We start from the raw sequence: 27,863 nt of genomic DNA on the forward strand, positions 1-27,863 counted from the left end.
GATTGGTCCACACCCGAGACAGCTTTTCTTAGAAAATCAAACATGATGCCTTGTATAAAGGTGTCAAACCTATAAACTGGTTTTTATCTTACCACGTGCCCACATACATCATTGTACAATAACAGCCGCCACCGTTAGCCACGAAGTGACGGCCACGTCGCCACGACTCTTGTGCCAGACTAGGAGGTACACCCTGAGGCTGTCACGTGAAATGACGAAGATTCGCTAGCCACGTGTAATGATGATGGGGTGACTCGCGAGATGACTGGCAGATGCAACACGCGCAAGTTTGGCACTTGCACACACGTACACCTACAACACCTTTGCTAGGCGTGATGCCCCGTGACGTATGGCTGTACAGTCATTGTAATAATATCCGCATGCTGATGTTATTAATTATAAACGAGTACGAGACAGGGACTCCTCTACTTACGAACGAGTTAGGTTCCAGAGGTCTGTGTTCGTTAGTCGATTTGTTCGTAAGTCCAAACTCTACTCCTGTCGATTCCGAACATGTTGCATGGCGTGTACACCAAGGCCGTAACATTGGGGGGGACCAAATCTTCCAGGGTGTCTGGGGGTCCCAACCCAGAAAAACAATCTAAATTTAAAATCTAATTTCCTGCCTAAAATATTTAAAATTTCACAAACACATGGGATGGACATTTTTTTTATTTAGAATAATGTCGCATAGTGTATTGTATTACATTGCTCTGTTTTAACTTTTTTTTACCATTTCTTGTTTCATTGTATTTAATAGCAGAGATTAGGGATTAATAAAGTACAACCAATAACCACAATCATATGAACATAAATCTATGCGTTGATTTATACGAAGACAAGTCCAGATATTGTGGCCAAGGTTGAGCAAATTGTTTTTATTTACATAGCATAGCAATTAATGTTTTCATACCAAAATATTGGGGGGGACATTTAGAGCATACTTGAATTTTGGGGGGGCCTTACGGCCTTGGTGTACACTACACACGGGGAATGGCTTTAAAAGTTGTATACTCGCCTGGTGATGTAGATTCCACTGGTTCATCTTACTACGACCTGATCATTATCAACCCCACAGTGACAGCACAACAACAGGCAATGGCTGCGGCCCAGGTAGAAATGCTGGGAATTCTGGGTAATGAACGGGAATGCTGGGTAATGAACGGGAATGTTGGGTAATGAACGGGAATGTCGGGTAATGAACGGGAATGTCGGGTAATGAACGGGAATGCTGGGTAATGAACGGGAATTCTGGGTAATGAACGGGAATGCTGGGTAATGAACGGGAATGATGGGTAATGAACGGGAATGCAGGGTAATGACACCAAACAACCATCGCCATCTATTGCACGGCGGTTGAACTCACGACTCTCGGTCCGAACAGGTAACTGGACATACGGACATGGTGTGTTCGTATCTCTGAAAAGTGCGTAAGTCGAATGCTCGTAAGTAGAGGAGTCCCCGAAATTATCAAGTTATTTCCCCCCGTCGGGCGAGACCACGGGTCGTCGTAGACACGCGCCCACGCACCGGTTGGAAATAAAACTGCGACGCATGCGTACGTGTATTGTTTATTATACGTGATAAAGACTGTGAATGAACAAATACAGATCACAAGTGACCGTGCACTGCCCTGGAGTGTGAGTATGTGTTGCGTGTACACGTGCGTGTGTACACGTGGAGTTGTGTAAACGTCGCCACTTGGGGAGACAAAGGCGGCCGGGCGTGGTGCTGGCCACCAACCCCCTCGTGTACCGTACCGGCCTTCATAGGTGCTCACCAACAGCACTTGCCCCAACAGTCTGTTAAGCCTACACGGGGGATCTTTGTATTTGTCTTTGTGTGGCAGTGGTGAGCGGTCGTGTAGTGGTTAGCTTGCCGCGTTGCGAACCCGGCGATTCCCGCTGACGGCAAACACCAGTGACGATTACCCGAACCGGTCCCGGGCCACCCCTAGGTCGACTCGGCCCCAAATGAGCACCTAGGTCGGTGTGTAAACATCGCTACTGGGGAGACAAAGGCGGCCGGGCGTGGTGCTGGCCACCCACCCCTTCTAGATTTGAAGTTTTCGTGGCTGCAAGGATCCATACTCTTTGATTGTTTCAGTAAAGTCACGTAGGTGAAAAAAAAATAAAAATAAAAAATAATGTCGTAATTTTCATTTTTTTTCTGAAATAAAATATACAAATAAAAAAGAATTTAGGTTTTTTTTTCACCTACGTGACTTTACCGAAAGAACCAAAGAATACCCCCACCCCCTTGTCTACCGAACCGGCCTTCAATAGGTGCTCGCAAACAGCACTTTCCCCAAAAGTCTACGGCTATACGGGGGATCGTTTGGCCGGATAGAAGGGTCTAAAGTCTAAACGACCTGATTTGGTTGTGTAAAGATCGCCCTCTGTAAAGGAGGACGCTGCTGATGGACTGCATTTGGAGGCAGTCGCCCTCCAGCAACAGCGGAGGGCAGAGGAGCGACGCTCTCACAACAACGGGCGGCTAAAACGAATATCTTTGGGATCGTGTGGAGCACAGGTGGTGTGCATTGGGCCAGTCATCTCAGTCGGGCAACCCATGGCACCCCGGGCCCGTGGTGCAATCAACGAGCCTTGAGGTGTGGGTGTGTGTGCCGACCCCAGTACTCGCCCTATCAACTTGCCACTGGTAATGCCGCTCACCAAATAGCCACGAATATTCGCTCTGACCCGAACCAATTAGCTGACCGGCCACTCGCCAACACATTCCTGCGGAGGGAGCTGGTAGGAACGTTGGGTTGCTCGGTCAATGGCCAGTGTCAACGGCGGCGTGGTGTATTCCGCAAATATGGCCGACTGTGAGGGAGAGCACAAGCCGGCGTGAGTAGGTAAAACGTTGAGTTTTATAAGGGCACCACGGGGTGACCAGCCCCTCACACAGAGAGAGACAACACAGAGACACACAGAGAGACACAAGCAGAGAGAGACACAAGCAGAGAGAGACACACACACAGAGAGACAACACAGAAACACACAGAGAGACACACAAACAGAGAGAGACACACAGAGACACACAGAGAGAGACACACACAGACACACAAGCAGAGAGAGAGACACACACATAGACACACAGACAGACACACAAGCAGAGAGAGAGACACACACATAGACACACAGACAGACACACAAGCAGAGAGAGACACACATATAGGCACACAGAGAGAGAGACACACATAGACACACAGACAGACACATAAGCAGAGAGACACAGAGAGACACACAGAGACACACAGAGAGAGACACACACACATAGACACAGACACACAAGCAGAGAGAGAGACCCACACAGAAAAACGCCGTCTCTGTGTCGAGGCCTTAAATAGAGGGGGGGGCAGAGGGGGAGTTGTGTGGAATTCCTGCCCATAGGGGCCGTCCATAAATGACGTCACGCACCTGGGGGGGGGGTCAAGAACATTTGTGACGATGTGTGACGAGGGGGGGGGGCTTGAGAAATGTGACGTCACATCAAAATGCGCAACTTTAAATAAATATAGACAACACGTTCTACTTAATTAAATATACATTTTAATAAATGTTTTCTCCTACAACATCAAAGTGCAGCGCCACATTAAATACGCACTACAATGACAATAGTTTAAAGCGATTTGAAGCATGTTTTATTTGGGGGGGGGCAGAGCTTTGTGACACCGTGTGACGAAGGGGGGGGGGGGGTCCAAAATCGTCCAAAATCGCGTGACGTCATTTATGGACGGCCCCATAGCGGCCAGAGGAGAGAATGGACCCATACACAAGCACGGTAGAAAGCAAATTTAGTAAAATTAGGAAGTATAATGCAACACAGAGAGTCGCCCGTCCCCTATGGGCAGGAATTCCACACAACTCCCCCTCTGCCTAACCCCCCCCCTAGGTCGACTCAGCCTCAAATGAGTACCGAGTGTAAACATCGCCACGAGGGAGACAAAGGCGGATGTTACTCCCACCCACCATGCGTCGTGCCGGCACTCAGATGAGCGACTTACTCGCTCACAGCACTTGCCCCAACTGCCGCTTGTGCCCTCCTATGCGGCTGCGTCTTTATCTTTGGTGCGCACGTCACCCAGCCCAGCCCACGCCGCCCCGCCCCTCCCCCGCTACATCGCCCCTCCCCCGCTACCCCTCCCCCCACCACTACTGCCCTACCCCCCATGCCCCCCTCCCACCACTGCCCTGCCCCCCTCCCAATGGCTCAGAGCGAGAGGGAGAGGCCGGCACTTCGAACCCCGCGATGTTTCCTGGGCCACGTTGAATTCCCTCGGGGTCCGCGGACCGACTCCTCTTGCACACGCGTGAGTTCGTGAGTGAGTGGGTGGGTGAGCGGGTGAGTGAGTGGGTGAGTGAGTGGGTGGGTGGGTGAGTGAGTGGGTGTGTAAGTGAGTGAGTTTGTGAGTGAGTGGGTGTGTGAGTGAGTGAATGAGTGGGTGAGTTCGTGAGTGAGTGAGTGGGTGGGTGAGCGGGTGAGTGAGTGGGTGAGTGAGTGGGTGAGTGGGTGAGTGAGTGGGTGTGTAAGTGAGTGAGTTGGTGAGTGAGTGGGTGTGTGAGTGAGTGAGTGAGTGGGTGAGTGAGTGAGTGAGAGAGTGAGTGTGTGAGAGAGTGAGTTAGTGAGTGTGTGAGTTAGTGAGTGTGTGAGTTAGTGAGTGTGTGAGAGAGTTAGTGAGTGAGCTAGTGAGTGAGTGTGTGAATGAGTGGGTGAGTGAGGGGGTGTGTGAGTGAGTGGGTGAGTGAGTGAGTTCGTGAGTTCGTGAGTGGGTGAGTTCGTGAGTTCGTGAGTGGGTGAGTTCGTGAGAGAGTGAATGAGTGGGTGTGTGAGTGAGTGGGTGAGTGAGTGTTTGAGTGAGTGAGTGTTTGAGTGAGTGTTTGAGTGAGTGAGTGTTTGAGTGAGTGAGTGTTTGAGTGAGTGAGTGTTTGAGTGGGTGAGTGAGTTCGTGAGTGGGTGTGTGTGTGAGTAAGTTCGTGAGTTCGTGAGTGGGTGAGTGAGTGAGTGTGAGTGAGTGAGTGTGAGTGAGTGAGTGAGTGTGAGTGTGTGAGTGAGTGTGAGTGAGTGAGTTCGTGAGTGAGTGAGTGTGTGAGTGAGTGAGAGAGTGGGTGAGCGAGTGGGTGAGTGAGTGAGTGAGCGAGTGAGCGAGAGGGCGAGTGGGTGAGTGAGCGAGTGGGTGAGTGAGTGTGTGAGTGTGTGTGCGGTACAGACGGTGCGGTGTGGGATGTTTGCACACAGCGTTGTAACACGGTGAGGTTTTTTTTCTTTCTCTGGAAGATTTTATCTGGTTTATCCCAGGATGTTTCTGTTGCGCGTCGTCGCTTTCAGATGTTCTCTGTTCGACCCAATAGCCGCATGTCTCACGGGGCTATACCTAATACATGAAACTTGAAACTAAACATTAGCGCCGACTTGGGGAGACAAAGGCGGCCGGGCGTGGGGCTGGCCAAGCCACCCCCTCGTGTTGCAGTGCCGGCCTCGGCAGGTGCTGCTCGCTAACAGCACTTGCCCCAACAGTCTGTCACAGGCTACACGGGGGAACTTTGTCTTTAGTGTGTGTTACAGAATTAGTCTCATACGAGTACCCGGTGCGGTGTGTTACACGTCGCCACTTGGGGAGACAAAGGCGGCCGGGCATGGTGCTTGGCCGACACCCACCCACCCCTTCGTGTGCAGGGGTGTCCTTAATAGGTGCTCGCAAACAGCACTTGTCCTCCACACATCCTCGATATAATCCTGTCCTCGGATGCTCGTCGACATGGTGTCCTGATTGTGTGGTCTGTACTTGGTCATCAACAACAACAACAGTGGAACAAAAGTTGAAACGTTGCGCAAAGGAAGAATGGACGCATGTCCGCTCGCTTTGCGATTACCCTGAGATGCAAGATGGTGCGTCGTGGTGGCAAGATGTTAACTACCTCGCCTGGTGTACAGGAGGTCGTGGGTTTAATCCCGACCCTGACATCTGCTGCATATTTGGAGTTTGCGTGTCTCTCTCTCATCATCATCATCACGGTGGCTAGGAGACGTTAACTACCTCGCCTGGTGTACAGGAGGTCGTGGGTTTAATCCCGACCCTGACATCTGCTGCATATTTGGAGTTTGCGTGTCTCTCTCTCATCATCATCATCACGGTGGCTAGGATATGTTAACTACCTCGCCTGGTACACAGGAGGTCGTGGGTTCGATCCCGACCCTGACGCCTGCTGCTGTATATTTGGAGTTTGCGTGTCTCTCTCTCATCATCATCATCACGGTGGCTAGGAGATGTTAACTACCTCGCCTGGTGTACAGGAGGTCGTGGGTTTAATCCCGACCCTGACGCCTGCTGCATATTTGGAGTTTGCGTGTCTCTCTCTCATCATCATCATCACTGTGGCTAGGAGATGTTAACTACCTCGCCTGGTCTACAGGAGGTCGTGGGTTCCATCTTGACCCTGACGCCTGCTGCTGTATATTTGGAGTTTGCGTGTCTCTCTCTCATCATCATCATCACGGTGGCTAGGAGATGTTAACTACCTCGCCTGGTACACAGGAGGTCGTGGGTTCGATCCCGACCCTGACGCCTGCTGCTGTATATTTGGAGTTTGCGTGTCTCTCTCTCATCATCATCATCACGGTGGCTAGGAGATGTTAACTACCTCGCCTGGTGTACAGGAGGTCGTGGGATTAATCCCGACCCTGACGCCTGCTGCTGTATATTTGGAGTTTGCGTGTCTCTCTCTCCGTGGTCGCGTGGATTTTTTCCCGGTCCTCCGGGTTTTCCATCCACAATTAAGAATCAACATCACGCGTTTAGAGTATTTGTCTGCTATACATTGCCACGTAAGAAGACACTTCGTTGAGCTATCGTTTGTGCTCAGGTTGCTTTTGAAAAAGAGCTACACCCGTAGCTCAGTGCTGCCTTACCTTGTGAAATAAAAAATAAAAATCGTTTAGTTTAGAGCAGTAGTCTTTAACCTTTACCGCAGCCTTGCACCCCTTTGGTTCTCACTCGTAAAATAAATTACAGTGCTAATAAACACACGGAGGGTTTGATGACACAAAGTAGTTGTTACTTGCGTGGCCGTGCTTAGTTTGTGTTTTATTATTATTTACCTTCTAAAAATATCTGTCCATGTCTCGCAGCCCAGGTTAAGAACCACTGGTGTAGTGGAGAGTAGTGTATAGTGTAGTGTATAGTGTAGTGTATAGTAGTGTTTAGTAGTGTATAGTGTAGTGTATAGTGTAGTGTATAGTAGTGTTTAGTAGTGTATAGTGTAGTGTATAGTGTAGTGTATAGTAGTGTATAGTAGTGTATAGTGTAGTGTATAGTGGTGTTTAGTGTAGTGTATAGTAGTGTTTAGTGTAGTGTATAGTAGTGTTTAGTGTAGTGTATTGTAGTGTATAATAGCGTAGTGTATAGTGTAGTGTATAGTAGTGTATAGTAGTGTATAGTGTAGTGTATAGTAGTGTATAGTGTAGTGTATAGTAGTGTATAGTGTAGTGTATAGTAGTGTATAGTGTAGTGTACAGCGTAGTATATAGTGTAGTGTATAGTGTAGTGTATAGCGTAGTATATAGTGTAGTGTATAGTAGTATTTAGTGTATAGGTTAAGAACCACTGCTTTAGAGAATGCCATCGTTCAGGCCGTCGAGGAGCGTGAGTGGGGCTTGGTCACAAGGGATGGGATGAAGGCCGGTGGATCCAGATCGGCGTTCTTCATTGCAAGGCCCACGGCCCAATGACAGCCCCTGGTAGCCTTCAGTGCGGCCCCCTCCCCAATACACACAGAGTGACAACACCGCCCATCATCATCCTCGCGCTGTCAAACCCCCAATGATTTTCAATTGTGCGGTGACCCCCCTCGCACTGATGATGTCTTATCGGCGAAAGTGCCTCAACCCCCCCCCCCCCACTGAAAACACTGGTCAACAAAAACAAATTTCTGGCCTGGACTTTTGCAGCTGTTTTAGACTAATTTCAGGGTGCTGATTCCAAATCTGATCTCAGATTTGCTCTATCACATCTCATTTGTATGCTATCGGCATACCCCATTTTCATTGGTTTTACCCGAAATTAACTCCGTCACTTATGATTGCAAGTTGTTGCGAGTCAGTGACTGCTTTAGTGTTAAAATATGGTGCTGTATTTTTAGGATAGTGTGTTCATAATATCATTTTATGTAGATATCCACATTTATTTAATATTTTTCTTCTGCAGTTTTTATTGAAAATGCAATATTTGATATCTCAAAAAACCTGATGTGATAGACAAAAACTGATGCCAGATTTGGAATCAGCACCCCGAAATTACTTTACAACCGTTGGAATACCTTATGCCAGAAAAAAGTGTGTTGACCAGTGTAATGAGTGAAGAACCGTGGGCTGGAACATTGCGTTGAGTGCCAAGGAATTTCGAGCCTCCTGGAGCACGTGCCGCGAGGAGATGGAGCGATGGGATCGTTCCATCGAAGGATCGCGAGAGATGGCCTTCATCCAGCGGTGGATTGGCCATGGCTGGTGGTGATGACGAGTCACTATGTATGCATACAGTACGTGTGTACAGGTGTGTCTGTGGTAATTGTAATGAGATAGGGTGGGAGGGAAATCCCTATGACCTCTTTGCCTGCGCTAAGAAAAGCTGTCTCGGGTGTGGACCAATCAATTTCAAGGACAGTGCATACATTATCAGAGTTGTCTTTTTATTTGCATTTTGACCGCAAGTGTTCTGGTTAATACAAACATGATCCCTTGTATAAAGGTGTCAGTTTGGTTGCCAGTTAAAAGGGTAAAAAGCTATTACTATACGTCTGATGTAAAAGTGTATCCTTTCCCCGAATCTCCCCCCATTAACACAACTGGCGTGCTTGCGTCCGTGGATGGAATTCCTTTCCAGCTCAGACCCCGCCTGCTTGCCCATCGCCACATATATAATCACCTTTTGTTGTAACAGCTCTCTCGCTGGTTCAACAGTTCCACTGCTGGATGAAACTTTTCCCGCCTGATGACGACCGCTTGTGTTGCGATAAAAACGTCGTGATTTATTAAATTTTTATACCTACGTGACTTTACCGAAAGAACCAACGAGTATATGGATTCCTGCAGTCACGAAAGCTTCAAATCAGGATTGAAAGTTTATCCTGATGAACAGTTTTTTTTTTTGGAAAACTGGCATGTGAATTGTGGTCACGTGACATTCGAAAATCACTTTGAATTCAAAGGTCAAGCGAGGTTGCAACTGGGTTCTCCGTCAGAGATGTGACAACATGATTCCATTCTAGATTTGAAGCTTTCGTGACTGCAAGGATTCATACTCTTAGTTTTTTCGGTAAAGTCACGTAGGTAAAAAATGAAATTAATAATAATATAAATAAAATAATAAAAATCACGACGTTTCGGAGGCAACACAAGTCTCCGTCATCAGGTGGGACCGTCACAGCCAGATTTGCTGTATCAAGTGAGGCAGGGATTCCAAGATGCAAGTTCTTAAATACAAGTTAAGGGGGAGAAGGGGGGAGGAGCTTATCAGAATGTGGTAGCCAATGAATGGAACGTATTGGGAGGGGGGGCGGGGCTAAAAGAAAACACGAGGTGTACGTGTTTGTTGCGCAAGCCCCTGTTGGTGCACATGATAACGTATTCGAAGGGGGGGGCGGGGCTAAAAAAACATGATTCCAGCTTCGGGGGGGGGGGGTGCTTAATTCAGGATGTTGGGCTTTTCAAATGGCCTTTAAAGATTTTTTTTTGGGGTTAGATCACGTAAATGTATAAATGTGTCGTCAAAACCCACCACCACCCGACACAGCCAACTAGTAAGGGTTGTCAAGGCGCTCTTCCCCCTCCATCCCAGCTTAAATAGACGCTCCAAGCCCAGGACGTGTCATTCAGACTGTTTTCTCGACAGACCTGTTCTTCACCTAAGGACGGCTGCTTGCGTTGTGGCCGAAACGTCGTGAAAATTATTTTATTATGTTTTATTTTTATTATTTTATTATTTCCATTCTACGTGACTTTACCGAAAGAACCAAGAAGATGAATCCCTGCAGTCACGAAAGCTTTAAATCGAAATTTAGTAAGGGTTGTCATGTAAACAGAACGTGGCCAATTCGTCACTAGCACAGCACCACCGGTTGTGTGTTGGAGAGCCAAGCCACAAACATTAACGACACGTTGATATATTTTACGCGATCTAACCCAAAAACAACTCTATCATGGATGACATTTGGTCGCGAAAGCCAACTGCGCGTTAAGCCGGCCTTTAAAGAGTCGCGCAGAGGCCAATTTCTTTTGGAGCGCAAGACAGTGGCCGTAAGCAACATTGGAGAGCATCATTACAACACCACCGACTGCGCTACCACCAGCAAGCGCGGTGATGCAATGATGCGGCCGAACAGCTGGAGTAGTATCGGCGCTTCGGAGGAAAAACGCTGCTTATCTTATCGTAGGAGATGTGGCAAGCGCCTTGGGAAGTTCCTTGCAGAAGTGACGACGGTGTATTGGTCAGTGCTTTGTAGGCGACAGAGGAGGAGCCGTCTGTGTGTGTATGCGTGTGAACTTCTTTCGCACAGTACACGGCCGACCGGTGCTAATCGGGAAAGACAATAGAGTGAACACCAAATAAGTAATATTTAAAAATACTTTTTTAAAAACACGCTTTAATGAAATGTACCGTACTTGTAATGGCAAAACTCTACGACTCCAGGAAGTGGCCCCGAAGCTTGTCATAATGTAAGGCACCCGTGGTCAATCACAGCCGAAGTCAGTTGAGCGTGGACAATTAGACCCAAGCCGAAACATCTATATATATAAAATCGCAAATCTGTCTGTCTGTCTGTGTGTGTGTCTGTGTGTGTGCCTGTCTGTCTGTGTGTCGCCGGACCATACGCAGTTTCATTGGACGAAATGTGAGGGATTTGCGAGAGACGATTGGTCCGTTTGGTTTTCCATGGCGGTTGCCCCTGGCAACGGGTAGCGACGCATTCGCTGCGGGGTGGACGCCATTTTTAATTCCCGTAAAAAATATGCGCACGCATTAACACGCGACTCTGAGGTAAATTCATCAAAGTTTCACGTCCTCTTCACTCCCCCCCCCACCACAATGTGTGCAATTACTATTATAGGCTCGGTAGATAATACAATTATAGCGATTAGACAATATTATTGTTGCGCGGGGGGGGGGGGGTAACGGCCCCGGTACCCAGCCTCAGCCGAATGGGCAATCTAGGCGAGGCCGGAGGCTCTGCACGGTACTAGGCCTCGACACCCAGCACGCGACTCTGAGGTAAATTCATCAAAGTTTCACGTCCTCTTCACTCCCCCCCCCACCACAATGTGTGCAATTACTATTATAGGGTCGGTAGATAATACAATTATAGCGATTACACAGTATTATTGTAGCGCGGGGGGGGGGGGGGGGGTAACGGCCCCTGTACCCAGCCTCAGCCGGGTGGGCAATTTAGGCGAGGCCGGAGGCTCTGCACGGTACTAGGCCTCGACACCCCACCACACTATAGGCCCTACATATTACTGCACAGCGGCCCAGGAGATTGTGGCTGGGGGGGGGGGGGCAGGGGTAGCAGCCCATCTGTGTATATATGTAAGGTTATTAAGAAATATATTTTTCACCCGGGCAACGCCGGGTACTTATGCTAGTAACATATAAAAAATAATGTTTAATAATATATATTTTTTTATGATAGAATATGGTATTGTCATCAGTAAGACGTAAGTATACCAAGTTTGCAGCCGATACCACATTGGGAAGTGGGTTAAAATTGAGTTACAAGATTTGAGGATACGACAACAAAAGACAGAGTGAGTTAAATAAAAGCGTGTAAAAAAAAACAGTTATAAAATAAGTTAGTTTTGAAACTAGATTTAAATGTGCATGTGTTGTGTGCGTGTACGTATGTGTGCTTGTGTATGGCGATTATCTGAACGGGTCCTGGGCCTCCCCTAGGTCGACTCAGCCTCAAATGAGTACCTGGTGCGGTGTGTAAACATCGCCACTGGGGAGACAAAGGCGGTCGGGCGTGGTGCTGGCCACCCACCCCCTCGTGTACCGTGCCGGCCTTCATAAGTGCTCGCTAGCAGCACTTGCCCCTACAGTCTGTGAAGGCTATATGGGGGATCTTTGTGTGTGTGTGTGTTCGATGGGGAACGGTAGTGTAGCGGTTAGCGCGCTGCACTACGATCCTGGCGACCCCAGTTAGATTCCCGCACACGGCCACTAACAACAATGACGATTATCTGAACCGGTCATGGGCCTCCCCTAGGTCGACTCAGCCCCAAATGAGTACCTGGTGCGGTGTGTAAACATCGCCACTGGGGAGACAAAGGCAGCCGGGGGTGGGTGTACCGTTCCAGCTTTCATCGGTATGCTCGCAAACAGCACTTGCCCCAAAACGTCTGTTAAGGATCTTTGTCTTTGTGTATTTATGTGCGTGTCGGGGGGGGGGGAGCGGTGGCGCAGTGGTTAGCGCGCTGGGCTCACGATCCCTCGCCCCGCGGCTAACGTCTCAACCGGTTGGGCAGGCCTCTCCCACCCTTTGAACGAGTGTCTCTTGACCATTGGCTACACAACATATATGTGGTGACGCTGCTGATCCATGGAATTGCTGACACGCACAGCTTGCCCCGACAGCCTGCGTCGGCTGCTATTAGGGCGACAGCGATAGGGGGGGGGGTGAGGGGGGGGTCTCATATTCACAGCACTCCGTGGACATGCACTGGAGACTTGACACTCCGTGTTATACTGGTGGGAACCACCTGGTTCCACCAGCCCACAGGGGATTATTGTGTCCGTCCGTCCATCGTGAAGGGAGGGGCTGGGTGGGAAGGGGAGGGTGGGGAGGGGCTGGGTGGGGAGGGGAGGGTGGGGAGGGGCTGGGTGGGGAGGGTGGAGCTGGGTGGGGAGGGCGGGGCTGGGTGGGGGGGTGGGAGGGGTGGGGCTGGGTGGGGAGGGGGCTGGTCACCCCGTGGTGCCCTTATAAAACTCAACGTTTAACCTACTCACGCCGGCTGGTGCCCGCCCTCACAGTCGGGCATATTTGCGGAATACAACACGCCGCCGTTGGCCCTGGCCATGGACCGAGCAACCCAACGTTCCTACCAGCTCCCTCCGCAGGAATGTCTCCACGCACACCCCAGTGTCATCCTCGCAGCAGCAGTAGCGGCGGTGGCGGCTTTCTGGTTGGCCATCGAACAAAGACGGTCGCTTTCGAACGTGCTTTTCTGCGGCCGTCTGGAACGCTCTTCCTTCCGATATTAAGAAGCCACCGGAGCAACGCACTTAAAAATTATCTCGCTTGAAAACTCATTTCTCTATCACTGCCTTTTGTGTGCTCAGTGTGTTGTCCTTCCCCCCACCCCCTTGTACCTCCGATTCAGCACGGTTGGCTACGTACGGTGCGAAAGAAGTTCAACATGCATAGGCTCACACAGAGACCCATAGACTCACACAGAGACCCATAGACTCACACAGAGACCAATAGACTCACACAGAGACCCATAGACTCACACAGAGACCAATAGACTCACACAGAAACCCATAGACTCACACATAGACCCATAGATTCACACAGAGACCCATAGACTCACACAGAGACCCATAGACTCACACAGAGACCCATAGACTCACACAGAGACCCATAGACTCACACAGAGACCAATAGACTCACACAGAGACCCATAGACTCACACAGAGACCAATAGACTCACACAGAAACCCATAGACTCACACAGAGACCCATAGACTCACACAGAGACCCATAGACTCACACAGAGACCCATAGACTCACACAGAGACCCATAGACTCACACAGAGACCCATAGACTCACACAGAGACCAATAGACTCACACAGAGACCCATAGACTCACACAGAGGCCAATAGACTCACACAGAAACCCATAGACTCACACAGAGACCCATAGACTCACACAGAGACCCATAGACTCACACAGAGACCCATAGACTCACACAGAGACCCATAGACTCACACAGAGACCAATAGACTCACACAGAGACCCATCGACTCACACAGAGACCCATAGACTCACACAGAAACCCATAGACTCACACAGAGACCCATAGACTCACACAGAGACCCATAGACTCACACAGAGACCCATAGACTCACACAGAGACCCATCGACTCACACAGAGACCAATAGACTCACACAGAGACCCATAGACTCACACAGAAACCCATAAACTCACACAGAGACCAATAGACTCACACAGAGACCCATCGACTCACACAGAGACCAATAGACTCACACAGAGACCCATAGACTCACACAGAGACCCATAGACTCACACAGAAACCCATCGACTCGCACAGAGACCCATAGACTCACACAGAGACCCATAGACTTACACAGAGGCCAATAGACTCACACATAGACCCATAGACTCACACAGAGACCAATAGACTCACACAGAGGCCAATAGACTCACACAGAGGCCAATAGACTCACACATAGACCCATAGACTCGCACAGAGACCCATAGTTTATTGGCTTCCCCCACACCTCCGATTAGCACGATTGGCTACGTACGGTGCGAAAGAAGTTCAACACACAGTAACACAATCACAGTGCTGGCCGCAACAGCGTACGCGTCGGGGCATTCTGTTGGGGTTTTTTTTCATGCACTGAGTATGTGCGCTTTCTACCCAGTTCCTGTTGATTGTTTACACGCGAAGCAAACGTAGCGCCTTGACTACGAACGCTTGGCAGGAGGGAGGGTTGTCAAATCACCCACACGAATGCCGCAACAACTCTCCCTTCCCATGGGCGGCGTCGAGGTGTAGTAATATTTATTAGTCATACCCTGGCTCGCCAGGAGAAGAAAAGTTCGGACTTATATCGTCTGTTTCCTGTGTATGGGATCGAGCGTTCTCCCCTTTCGCGCGCGTGCGTTTGCTCTCCGTAACCTGGTTTTCGCCCACATGGCACAAGGTGCAGGGTCTTCATATGTGCTCGCGAACAGATCTTGCCTCAAGTGAAGGGATCTTTGTTTTGATTTTGTAGTATCGTCTGTCTCTTTTGTATGGGATAAAACGTTCTCCCCTTTCGCGCGCGTGCGTTTGCTCTCCGTAACCTGGTTTTCGCCCACATGGCACAAGGTGGCGGGCCTTCATATGTGCTCGCGAACAGATCTTGCCTCAAGTGAAGGGATCTTTGTTTTGATTGTGTAGTGATGCGTGCACTGTATGCTCAGATGTTGGGGTGAGGGTTTGTGGTCTCGGTTTGCGGTTGAGTTCGGAACAGCTCACGGCGGGCGCAGGCAGAGGTCAGACCAGAGGCTTGGCACCATCATTGCAACCACCAAACACAGCCACCCACCACACACTGTCACCAGCACACACAAACACCACCACCACACCATCACCACTGCCACACAATCACCACCACACCATCACCACTACCACACAATCACCACCACACCATCACCACTACCACACACAATCACCACCACCACGCTATCACCACTACCACACACAATCGCCACCACATCATCACCACTACCACACCATCACCACCACCACACACCACCACCACCACTACCACCACACACTACCACCACTACCACCACACACAATCACCACCACCACCACACACAATCACCACCACCACCACACGATGACCTCTACCACCACACACCATCACCACCTACACCACACCACCACCACACACCATCAATACCACGGCGCCTGTGCCAGGCTAGGTGCACGTTGAGGCCACGTGAAGTGTCGGAGGCTCGTTGACAGGAGGAGGTCAGGGGACAGACCCTGCAGGTGCCATGAGTCGGCTGACTGAGATGACCGATAGATGCACCACCAGCTGCACCCCCTGCTGTGCCAGGCTAGGTGCAGGAGGAGGTCAGGGGACAGACACAGCAGGTGCCATGGGTTGGCTGACTGAGATGACCTACAGATGCACCACCAGCTGCACCGCCCACTGTGCCAACTTGCTGCGTTTTATCCGCCCGACGCTCGGCTCGTTGTTGTGAGCGTCGCTCCCTCTGCCCTCCGTTGTTGTTGCTGCTGGAGGGCGACTGCCTCCAAACTGCCCAGCAGCAGCAGCAGCAGCGTCCTCCTCCTGCACAGAGGCCGATCTTGACGACTCCGCTGACAGGAGGAGGTCTCGGGGCAGACCCCGGTGGGCGAGGCTGCGCCGACTCTACAGAGCATGGCAAAAGTCCTCGTGTGCGAATACCTGGGGAGGAGGTGGGGGGGCGGGGGGGGCGGGGGGCGAGGGGGTTGGGGCTGGCGGGCGGGGGGGTTGGGGCTGGGGGGCGGGGGGGTTGGGGCTGGGGGGCGGGGGGGTTGGGGCTGGGGGGCGGGGGGGTTGGGGCTGGGGGGCGGGGGGGTTGGGGCTGGGGGGCGGGGGGGTTGGGACTGAGGGGCGGGGGGGTTGGGGCTGGGGGGCGGGGGGGTTGGGGCTGGGGGGCGGGGGGGTTGGGACTGGGGGGCGGGGGGGTTGGGACTGGGGGGCGGGGAGGGGGATGGGACTGGGGGGCGGGGCTCACCCAACAATGGAACCGGTCTAACGACATTCAGTGACCTCGCCTCCAGGGCGGGTCGCTTGCGGCACTTTGCTCTTCACGGCAAGTGTTGCATGTCTTCGTCATCGCGCTGGGCGTGAGACGACCCCCGTGGGGGAGTGTTTTGATGGTAACAGCCACAAAGAATTTGCGGAGTTGACTGACAGCCAAATATATTTCTTTTTTATTATTATTTACATGCATTGTAATTTTTTTGCAAACCACGCCAGAATGTGTGATGCTGATCGTGGTGATCGTGCCATGGTGTGATCGCGTTCGATGACGGGAGTGTGCGCGTCTTCATCCGCAGTGCCGGTGGTGATGTTGTGGGGAGCGGTGGCGCAACGGTTAGCGCGCTGCCCCACGAACCCGGCGACCCGAGTTCGATTCCCGCTCACGGCCGAACACGCAGTGACGATTATCTGAACCGGTCCTGTTACGTCGCCGCTAGGGAGACAAAGGCGGCCGGGCGTGGCGCTGGCCACCCACCCCCTCGTGTGCCGTGTCGGCCTTCACAGGTGCTCGCTAACAGCACTTGCCCCCTACAGTCTGTCGAGGCTATACGGGGGATCATTGTCTTGTTTTTGTGTTGGCCACCCACCCCCTCGTGTGCCCTGTCGGCCTTCACAGGTGCTCGCTAACAGCACTTGCCCCTACAGTCTGTCGAGGCTATACGGGGGATCATTGTCTTGTTTCTGTCTCCCCTGTCACTCCCGTAGACGGAACAAAGCGAGAAATTCATCCGGCCGGAATTAAAAAACAACAGCGGACAGACCCCGACGGTGCCAGGCCCTGACCTCAGTGCCCCGGGGCATTGTGGGCTTCCAGGCGCGGTTCGGTGGTGGTGGTGCGGCGGCGGTCGGCAGGAGGTGAGAGCGGCGAGGGTCGGCGCGTCCATGGAGGAGACGGAGCCGCCGGGCGGCGAGCTGCAGAGGCTGCCCTGGTTCGTGGCCGCCTCGCAGGTGCTGGGCCTGCTGTGCGTGGTGCTAGTCGCCGTGTGGACGGCGTACTTCCGTGGCGGCTTCGCCTGGGAGGGCGACCTCCTCTTCAACGTCCACCCGCTCTGCATGGTCATCGGCATGGTGTTCCTCTACGGGGAAGGTGGCAGCTCGCCCCGCACGCCCGCCGATCCGCACGTCCCCTCGCCAACCGATTTGCTTGCTCACTCACTCGCTCGCCCACTCGCTCGCTCACTCCCTCGCTCACCCCCTCACTCACTCGCTTGTCCGCCCGGCCACTCACTCAATTGCTCGCTCAGTCACTCACTCACTCCCTCGATCGCCCCCTCACTCGCTCACCCCCTCACTCGCTTACCCCCTCACTCACTCGCTTGTCCACCCGGCCACTCACTCAATTGCTCGCTCACTCACTCACTCCCTTGCTCGCCCCCTCACTCGCTCACCCCCTCACTCGTTCACCCCCTCACTCGCTCACCCCCTCACTCGCTCACCCCCTCACTCGCTCGCTTGTCCGCCCGGCCACTCACTCAATTGCTCGCTCACTCACTCACTCGCTCCCTCGATCGCCCCCTCACTCGCTCACCCCCTCACTCGCTCACCCCCTCACTCGCTAACCCCCTTACTCGCTCACCCCTTCACTCGCTCACCCCTTCACTCGCTCACCCCCTCACTCGCTCACCCCCTCACGCGCTCACCCCCTCACTCACTCACCCCCTCACTCGCTCGCTTGTCCACCCGGCTACTCACTCAATTGCTCGCTCACTCACTCACTCGCTCCCTCGCTCACCCCCTCACTCGCTCACCCCCTCACTCGCTCACCCCCTCACTCGCTCACCCCCTCACTCGCTCACCCCCTCACTCGCTCGCTTGTCTGCCCGGCCACTCACTCAATTGCTCGCTCACTCACTCACTCGCTCCCTCGCTCACCCCCTCACTCGCTCACCCCCTCACTCGCTCACCCCCTCACTCGCTCACCCCCTCACTCGCTCACCCCCTCACTCGCTCACCCCCTCACTCGCTCACCCCCTCACTCGCTCACCCCCTCACTCGCTCGCTTGTCCGCCCGGCCACTCACTCAATTGCTCGCTCACTCGCGCACTCGCTCCCTCGCTCGCCCCCTCACTCGCTCGCTTGTCCGCCCGGCCACTCACTCAATTGCTCGCTCACTCGCGCACTTCGCTCCCTCGCTCGCCCCCTCACTCGCTCGCTTGTCCGCCCGGCCACTCACTCAATTGCTCGCTCGTTCGTTCACTCGCCTGCCCGTTCATCCCCTTGCCTGCCCGCACGCTCGCTCACTCGCTCACTCGTCCACTCACCTACTTGCTCAGTCACTCACTCACTCACTCACCTGCCTGCTTGCCTGCCCGTTCGCTCGCTCGCTCGCTCACTCGTCCACTCACCTACTTGCTCAGTCACTCGCTCACTCACCTGTCTGCTCGCTTGCCTGCCCGCTCGCTCCCTCCCGGTACCACTGCTTAGCACAATTGGCTACAAACAGTGCGCAAAAAATTAAACAAACATGCATACATACGCACTCGCCCGCTCACTCACTCACTTACTACCCCACTCACTTGCGCAGGCAGACGCTATGTATGTATGTTGTACTTCTTTCGCACTTTACGTAGCCAACCGAGCTAATCGGAGGTGCAGGAGAAGAACAACAGAGCACAGTTGCCACAGCATGAATGAAATCCAGTTGATTGATGTGGGTGGATTTTTTTTATTTAAAGCTTTCGTGACTGCAGGGATTCATATTCTTGGTTCTTTCGGTAAAGTCACGTAGAAGGGAAATAATAAAATAATAAACATATATTTTTATTAATTTAACACGTAGTATATGTTTATTATTTTATTTTTAATTATTATTTTTTCCCTTCTACGTGACTTTACCGAAAGAACCAAGAATATGATGTGAGTGGATTTACTTTTAATTAATTTCTCTTGAATCAACGCACAGCAAGCTGGGTTCGATTCCTGCTCACGGTGACGGTTAATCTGAAGGAGTCCTGTGCCTCCCCTAGGTCGACTCAGCCATAAATGAGTACCTAGTGCGATGTGTAAACATCCCTTATGGGGAGACAAAGGCGGTCGGGTGTGATGCTGGCCACCCACCCCCCTCGTGTGCCGTGCCGGCCTTCATAGGTCCTGCTCGATAACAGCACTTGCCCCAACAGTCTGTGTAGGCTGTGCAGGGGATCTTTGTATTTGTCTGTGTAGGAGTGGGGGGCGGTAGTGTAGTGGTTAACGCTCTGCGTTACGAACCCGGCGATTCCCGCAGACGGCGAAAACCAGTGACGATTATATGAACCGGGCCTCCCCTAGGTCAACTGAGCCTCAAATGAGAATCCACTTCGGTGTGTAAACATCGCGTCTGTGGAGACGATGCTGGCCTGGCATGGTGCTGGCCACCCGCCTTCATAGGTGCTGCTCGCTAACAGCACTTTCCCCAACACGGAGGGGTTTTTTGTTTACACGTAAGCTTTTGCTATTGATGGTATCCATAACAAAGGTTTTTTTTCATGAGTTAGATCGCGTAAATACAAATGCGTCGGTAGTCTGTTGAATTCTACACGGGTTTGGGCTGGGTGCGGGGTGTGATCTTCGTCTTTGTGCGACTCCCTGCTTCCCGACAGCCATCCTCATCTTCAGGATCTTCAGGAACGAGCCGAAGAAGAGCGTGAAGGTCATACACGGCATCGTTCACGTCGGCGCCCTCATCGCCGCCATAATCGGTGAGCCTCCGCTCCCCGAGCATCTTCGCGCTCAATACGCGTCCGCACGTACGTAGAACTTCTTCCGTGCCGTGCTGGAGCCAGCCGTGCTCATCGGAGGTGCGGGAGGAAGGACAGCAAACTGAATACGAAAATCACTTCGAAGGAATTGTGTTTGTCAATCTCGTTGATTTATTTCATCTTATCTTAATGAGATTCATATCGCGCCTTCACCAAGGCGCTTTACAGCAATTATACAATTGTACATAGCATGATCATAATTTGAAATAAAGAATTGGGTTATTTTTCTTGGTTCTTTCGGTAAAGTCACGTAGAAGGGAAATAATAAAATTATAAAAATAAAACATAATAAAATAATTCTCACGACGTTTCGGCCACAACGCAAGCAGTCGTCCTGAGGACAGACCTGTTCTTCACCTGAGGACGGCTGCTTGCGTTGTGGCCGAAACGTCGTGAGAATTATTTTATTATGTTTTATTTTTATTATTTTATTACTTCCCTTCTACGTGACTTTACCGAAAGAACCAAGAAGATGAATCCCTGCAGTCACGAAAACTTTAAATCGAAACTAAATTGGGTTGCTCACTCTCTCGCTCGATCGCGTAGTTGTTGCCGAGTCGCCGCTTGGTACAGCAAATGTGGACTCCACCTGTTCCACTTGTGTGGGATCGAGCGTTGCTCCCTCGCACGCACACGTGGGTTTTCTCCTACTCCGCGTATTAGCACTCGTTCATTGGTCCTTAATGCCTTAATGTATAGAGGGCTGCAGAGCTTGGCCAATTGTTGACCCCGACTCACCGCGGAGGCTGCTGCTGCTGCTGTTGCTGCCTTCCCCGCTCCTCGACTGTGGTCCCTCCTCCTGGCGTCTCCGAGTCGTCGTAGTCCCTCTCTCTCTCTCTGTGTCTGTACGACAGCGAGCGGACACCGTGCGGTTGTGGCGCGGCGTTTACACGGTGACGTCGTCATCACGACTTGTGCCCGGCCAACGTTCTTGGTTTGCTTTGTCTGCGGCATGCAGATCTAGGCGAAGACGACGTTTGCTTGCAATAAGAAAGTTTATTAATGACAACAACAACAAAAAACAGACTGTACGTTCCGCCAGAGTGCTGTACGGTGACCTCACTGCATCGTCGGCTCTGTGTTGAAACGTACGCGTGCGATGTCACCGGAGAGTTTTTGTTCTTGTTGTTTTTAAACTCCAGTTTGCTGTACAAAGGTGGAACACATTTCTTGAACTGAGGGGAGGTTATTACAGTATGGGAAGAGCTGGGTATGCGGGGGGGGGGGAGCAAAGAGACGATGACGATGACGACAAAGACGACGATGATGATGATGATGATGACGAGGACGATGATGATGACGAGGACAACGACGATGATGACGACGATGATGCCGACGACAATGATGCCGACGATAATGATGACGACGATGACGATGACGGCAAAGGCAACGATAATGATGACGACGATGATGCCGATGATAATGATGACGACGATGACGATGACGGAAAAAACGACGACGATGATGATGATGATGACAATGACGGGAGAGGGAATTCCAGAATGGAGCAAGGCGAGGAAAGAAACAGTGTGGTGAGCGAGCGAGCGGGTGATGGAGTCACATCGTGATCCTGGGTGGCACGCGAGCGTTGTGTGTGACGCGCCTCGCGGTAGTGGAGCGGTTAGTGCGACGCGCTACGAATCTGGCAACCCGAGTTTGATTCCCACTCATGGTCAACACCAGTGACGATTATATATTATTTGAACCAGTCTTGGGCCTCCCCTAGGTCGACTCAGCCTCAAGTGAGTACCTAGTGCGATGTGTGAACATCGCCCACACCACCCCCTCGTGTGCCGTGCCGGCCTTCATAGGTGCTACTAGCTCACAGCACTTGCCCCAACAGTCTGTTAAGGCTATACGGGGTGATCTTTGTACGTGTGTGTGTATTTGCGTGTGTGCAGGCCTTCATAGGTGCTACTCGCTAACAGCACTTGCCCCAACAGTCTGTTAAAGCTATGCGGGGTGATCTTTGTAGGTGTGTGTGTGTGTGTGTATTTGCGCGTGTGCCGGCCTTCATAGGAACTACTAGCTCACAGCACTTGCCCCAACGGTCTGTTAAGGCTACAGAAGTGGGGGTTGGGGGGGACCTTTGTCTTTATCTTTGACGCATGTCGCCCCCGCAGGACTGGTGGCCGTGTTCGACTTCCACCAGATGAAGGGCTTCCCGCACCTCTACAGCTTGCATAGCTGGTGCGGCCTCGGCTTGGTCATCCTCTACTTCGTGCAGGTGATCGCGGCGTGCGCCCCCACCCCACCCCCACCCCTCCCACCCCCATGGGATAGAATCGGAAATGTTTGTAATAACCTTCTCGAGACGGCTCCTGGAATCAGTCCTTTATTTTCCACTTCCACAGTTTACACACACACGCTCCCCGTTGCTGGCAGGCAACGGGAAGCGGGCAGACAGCCAGCGAAGTCGCACCGCGCACACGTGGCACCCAGAGCCCCGTACGCGCGTGGCTCCTGCTATCTTCGTTCCCAGGTCTGCTCCCGACTCCTCCGTCTCTCCCCTCTCTTAACCCCTCGGTCACGTGGTACCCCTAAGCCAATCTCCAGTAGTCCGCGTCGAACATTCCAGATCACTCCCCGTCAACCTCCCGGGACCACGCCTATGATCCGGCTTCCCATTAGCTGAGGCCAAGATCGGCCAAGCCAATCACCTTAGCTAACATGCCGTGATCACGCCGAGATCATGCTCCCAGGCTCTCCCCTCATTGGCTACAAAGCGGGACCGGCAAGCCGATCGCCACGTGAGTCATACATGGCTCTCATTACATGTTTATCAAGACTGATGTTCCAATACGGGCGGTTCAGCAGGTGAGGGCCCCCCCGCACTGGGCCTGATTGTTAGTCGCTAACGAATAAGAGGGGGCCCTGCGTTGATTCATCTCCGGATCCTCCAGTTTTTCGCTCCACATTTAGAATCGGCATCACGTATTGAGAGCATTTGGCTGCTGTACACGTCCACACAATAAGCAGCTTCGTTGAGCTATCATTTGTGATAGCCTGGTCGCTTCTGAAAAGAGCTATATTGATCAGGTGGGCCTTACCTGGTAAAATTAAAAGAGTTTATCTTCTTGGTTCTTTCGGTAAAGTCACGTAGAAGGGAAATAATAAAATAATAAACATAAAACATAATGAAATATTAATTTTTATTTCATTATTTCCCTTCTACGTGACTTTACCGAAAGAACCAAGAAGATGAATCCCTGCAGTCACGAAAGCTTTAAATCGAAATTTAAAAGAATTTAGTTTTTAAACTAGATTCGAAGCTTTCGTGATTGCAGGAATAACTATTTGCTTATTTCGGTAAAGTCACGTTGAAAATAAAAGAAATAGTAATAAAATACGACGTTTCGGTCGCAACAGAAGCAACCATCATCAGGTAAGAATGAATGATTAAACCACAGACACTGGAACAGCATAGGCAGACACACGTGCAGAGAGAGACACACACAAAGACACCGAGCAAGACACACACCAAGACCTGTCAGTTTTGTTGTCAGATAAAAGGGTAAAACAACAATTATCATATTTTGCTACTGGCAAAGGAGGTTCCAATGGTGTAAATGCTTACCCCGAGCTCTCATACTCTGACGGTGCATTGTCTTTGAGTTGTGCGCCTTTTGGCGTCATCTGGTCCGACACCATGTGAGACGAGGCTCTAAGAAAAGCTGTCTCGGGTGTGGACCAATCAACTTCAAGGACAGTGGATACATTATCAGAGTTGTGTTTTTTGTTTGCATTCCGACCGCAGGTATTGTGGTCAATGCAAGCATAACTCCTTGTAAAAAAAAAGTGTCAGTTTTGTTGCCAGATAAAGGGTAAAAAAACAATTATTATAAAAACCAAAGAGTAGCTTAATTTTTAGTTTTAGCCAATTAGTAAGGGGTTGGCATGTTATAACAAACCCACGACCTCCTGCATACCGAGCGAGGGAGCTAACATCTCGCCACTGCGGCTGCAATCGGGTGGTGGCGGGGTTTATTGAAGAGTTAATATTTCGCGCGATCCAGCCCAAAAATAAACCTTCAGTGTGGATGTGCTGTTATGTTTGTGTGGGAGAGCGCCGTTAATAGACCAGCGGCGTCTCGTCTCGTCATGGCCTATTGCACAGGGTGTTTAAAAGAGATGGACCCAATTTCAAAGCAGTATATTTCACGATGGCAACATGTCACAATTACACAAAAAGTTACAAACGGTTTAACGAGTTATTAAGTTTTACTAACCATTTTATAAATGCTCTATGTGCCCTCCACCTGCTGTACGGACAACATCGAGACGATAGTTGAATTCGTCCCAAACGCCTCTCAAAGTGTCTTCTGCCGTGATTCTGTTCTTGAGGTCATCCAGATTAGTCGCTAGTGGTGGCACAAAAACACGACGGGTCTTTGACGTTTTCTCACAAGAAAAAGTCGCAGGGTGTGATGATGTCCGGGGATCTTGAGGGCCAAGACTGTAGCGCCAAGTCTTGGGGTCCCATGCGACCTATCCAACGTTGAGGCAGCGTGTCTCGCGAATGACTGCGGCTAGGGGCTGTTTGTGCGAGTGGTAATCATTTTAAACTCTATGCCCCGCCCTCTCTATGCCCCGCCCTCTATGTGCCCCGTCCTCTCTATGCCCCGCCCTCTCTATGCCCCGCCCTCTATGTGCCCCGCCCTCTATGTGCCCCGTCCTCTCTATGCCCCGCCCTCTCTATGCCCCGCCCTCTATGTGCCCCGCCCTCTATGTGCCCCGCCCTCTCTATGCCCCGCCCTCTCTATGCCCCGCCCTCTCTATGCCCCGCCCTCTCTATGCCCCGCCCTCTATGTGCCCCGCCCTCTCTGTGCCCCGCCCTCTCTGTGCCCCGCCCTCTCTGTGCCCCGCCCTCTCTATGCACCGCCCTTTCAAGTGGTAAGAGTTTCATTCATGGACGGTTCGTGGTTGCAGAGATATAGCGATTTCAAATCGGGTGAATCTTTTTTAAACACCCTGTATAGACAAGGAGATAGCAGATCAGCTGGGAGCCATTTTTGGCGTCTGTACGACGGAAATTTGGAATGACCGTGGCCCGCAAACTGTCAACTGATCTCAAATTATGGATGTTTTGTCTCCTCTTTGCCGCAGTGGCTGCTGGGGTTCGGCTTCTTCCTGTTCCCGCGGGCAGCGCAGGAGTCGCGCTCCGCCTACCGCTCCCTCCACACCTTCTTCGGCCTAGCGCTCTTCGCGCTCTCCATCGCCACGGCAATGATGGGTCTCACCGAGAAGCTGATCTACGCCATAGGGTGTGTGACTGCTCCCCCCCCCCACCACCACCACCACCCCGACACGCACACACTAAGACAAAGATCCCCCTCATAGCCTGTAACAGACTGTTGGGGCAAGTGCTGTTAGGGAGCACCTATGAATTCGATCCGGCCGAACAAAAGCTGTTTAGGCATGCGGTGACTTGGCATGCGGGCTACATGGCCCAGCCAACGCAGCCTTGCCTGCCGGAGGAGCTCACCGATGGGACTTTGTCCACATCTTTCAAGGATTTGTGAGCTCCTCACACAATCCAGCCTGGTTAAACCCAGGATGGATCATAGGCAGGCCAGCCTAAATGTTTCTAACCAGCAAAGATATTCCATTAGGGTGGTCCACGTTTCGCAAGCATAGAGAAGAGAGGAAATGACTGTGGCCGAGAAGACCTGAAGATTCGTGCGGAGCGACAGACCAGGTAGCTTCCACACAGCGTTACGCAACCGATGAAAAGATAATGCCGCTCGACTGATTCGGAGTGAGACCTCTGCTGTTATAAGCACATTGCCCAGATATGGGAAACTCTCCACTCTCTCCACAACTACTCCATCACCAATTGAGAGTTGTGGGGGTGGAGTGTCCGATGGTACAAAATACCCTGATAGGTGCTTAGTTTTGGTGGGGCTGATGGTAAGGCTCCACCTCTTAGTGGCAAGCTCCAGGTTTAGCAGCAGCACCTCCAACTACTCCTCTGAGTGAACAGCTATTACCAGATCATCGGCATACATACCATGGTTGAGAAATAGGGAGCCATCCCTTGACTGCACCCGGGCATCGATCAGCCTCCCATTATATCTGTACCAGATGGAAATTCCCCCAGTACAGCTATTGAAGGCTTCACGAACTACGTGGTCAAAATAGATGTTAAATAATGTGGGAGCTAGAGGACATCCCTGTCGCACCCCAAGGTGTACAGCGAATGGCTCCGACTCCCGGCCACGTCGTTTTACCCGGGCCCGCTCACCATCATGAAGGTCCTTAATGATCGTGAGCAGAGGGTCAGGGGCTCCGAAAGCACGAAGAACAACCCAGAGCCCAGGCCTACTGATGGTATCATCGGCCTTGACCAGGTCAAGAAAGCAGAGATGTAGGTCTTGTTGGAATTCCCTACACCTCTGCTGTAGCAAACGGACAGAAAATATGGCATCCATGCAGGACCACCCTTTCCTGAAACCACATTGAGGCTCCGCAAGCCTCTCCTCACAAACACCCACACACACATACAGGCGTGTGCGGGTTGCATTGGGTGTGATGTTGGCTGTGTTTGTTGTTATGGTTGTTTGTTGTGATGATTGTGTCGTTTGCTATGGTTGTGTTGGTTGTGCGTTGGTTGCGACTGCCACGATTGTCGCGCCGGCTCGGCCACAGGGACCGGTACGGCGAGTACCCGGCAGAGGGGATCCTCGCCAACTGCCTGGGCCTGGCACTGATCGCGTTCGGCACCGCGGTGGCGTACGTGGTGACGCGCGACGAGTGGTGCTACCGGCGGCACGACGGCGAGGAGGCGCCGCTCTCACTGCACTTCCAGCGGTTCAGCGACGAGCGAGCCGACTGAGCGAGCCGACTGAGCGCACCGACTGATCCACACGCTCCTGCCTTAGACTCAGACTCCCTCCCTCCCCCCTTCCTTCGCTCTCTCCCCCCATCCCTCTGTCCCTTCCCCTCCCCTCCCTCCCTTCCCCCCTTCCCTCCCCCCCTTCCCTCCCCCCCATCCCTCCCTCCCCTGCTCCCCCCTCCCTCCTTCTCCTCCCTCCCTCGCCTCCCTCCCTCCCTCTCCTCCCTTCCTCCCATCCCTCCCTCCCCTGCTCCTCACTCCTTCTCCTCCCTCTCCTCCCTCCGTCTCCTCCCCCCTCCCTTCCCCCCTCCCTCCGCCCCCCTTCCCTCCCCCCTTCCCCCCTCCCTTCCCCCCTTCCCTCCCTCCCTCCCCCCCTTCCCTCCCTCCCTCCCCTGCCTCGCTCCCCCCCTCCCTCCGTCTCCTCCCCCACCTCCTCCCTCCCTCTCCTCCCTCCCTCCCCGTAGTCACATTGATTTTTCTCAGGGTCTCTCCCCCGGTTATCCCGTCCACATTTTGAAACATGCGTTTAAAATATTTGGCTGCTATAAATTCGCACGCGATAAGCCACTTCGTTGAGCATTTGTGATCGCCAGGTTGCTTCTAAAAAAAGAGCTATATGGCTCAGTGGGCCTTACCTGGTAATATATAAAGTTTTTTCTTAATAAAAACAAAATGTTTATAGTTAATAGGTTGTGTCCGAGCTCGCTGGTTTCAAGTATCAAAAGAAAAAAATCCGATT

General features: G+C 51.9%; 1 protein-coding gene across 1 annotated transcript; it reads left to right on the forward strand.

The window, feature by feature from the left end:
* Positions 1-4,207: 4,207 nt before the first annotated feature.
* Positions 4,208-27,367, forward strand: LOC144951469 (transmembrane ascorbate-dependent reductase CYB561-like). Its single transcript, XM_078881768.1, has 6 exons — positions 4,208-4,318; positions 17,258-17,639; positions 20,131-20,229; positions 22,413-22,516; positions 25,396-25,553; positions 26,938-27,367. The coding sequence occupies exons 1-6, from the start codon at positions 4,214-4,216 to the stop codon at positions 27,122-27,124; spliced, it is 1,035 nt and encodes a 344-aa protein (XP_078737894.1). The 5' UTR covers positions 4,208-4,213; the 3' UTR covers positions 27,125-27,367.
* The last annotated feature ends 496 nt before the right edge of the window (positions 27,368-27,863 follow it).

Source organism: Lampetra fluviatilis, chromosome 62 (assembly GCF_964198595.1).
Source record: "Lampetra fluviatilis chromosome 62, kcLamFluv1.1, whole genome shotgun sequence".
Taxonomy (NCBI): domain Eukaryota; kingdom Metazoa; phylum Chordata; class Hyperoartia; order Petromyzontiformes; family Petromyzontidae; genus Lampetra; species Lampetra fluviatilis.

Bases quoted from the DNA above. Each gene is read 5' to 3' on its own strand.
- LOC144951469 (XM_078881768.1), top strand. From the start codon at position 4,214: ATGGCTCAGAGCGAGAGGGAGAGGCCGGCACTTCGAACCCCGCGATGT. The intron at 4,319-17,257 runs GTGAGTTCGTGA...TCACTCCCGTAG, and splicing joins CCGACTCCTCTTGCACACGC to ACGGAACAAAGCGAGAAATT. The intron at 25,554-26,937 runs GTGTGTGACTGC...GCTCGGCCACAG, and splicing joins AAGCTGATCTACGCCATAGG to GGACCGGTACGGCGAGTACC.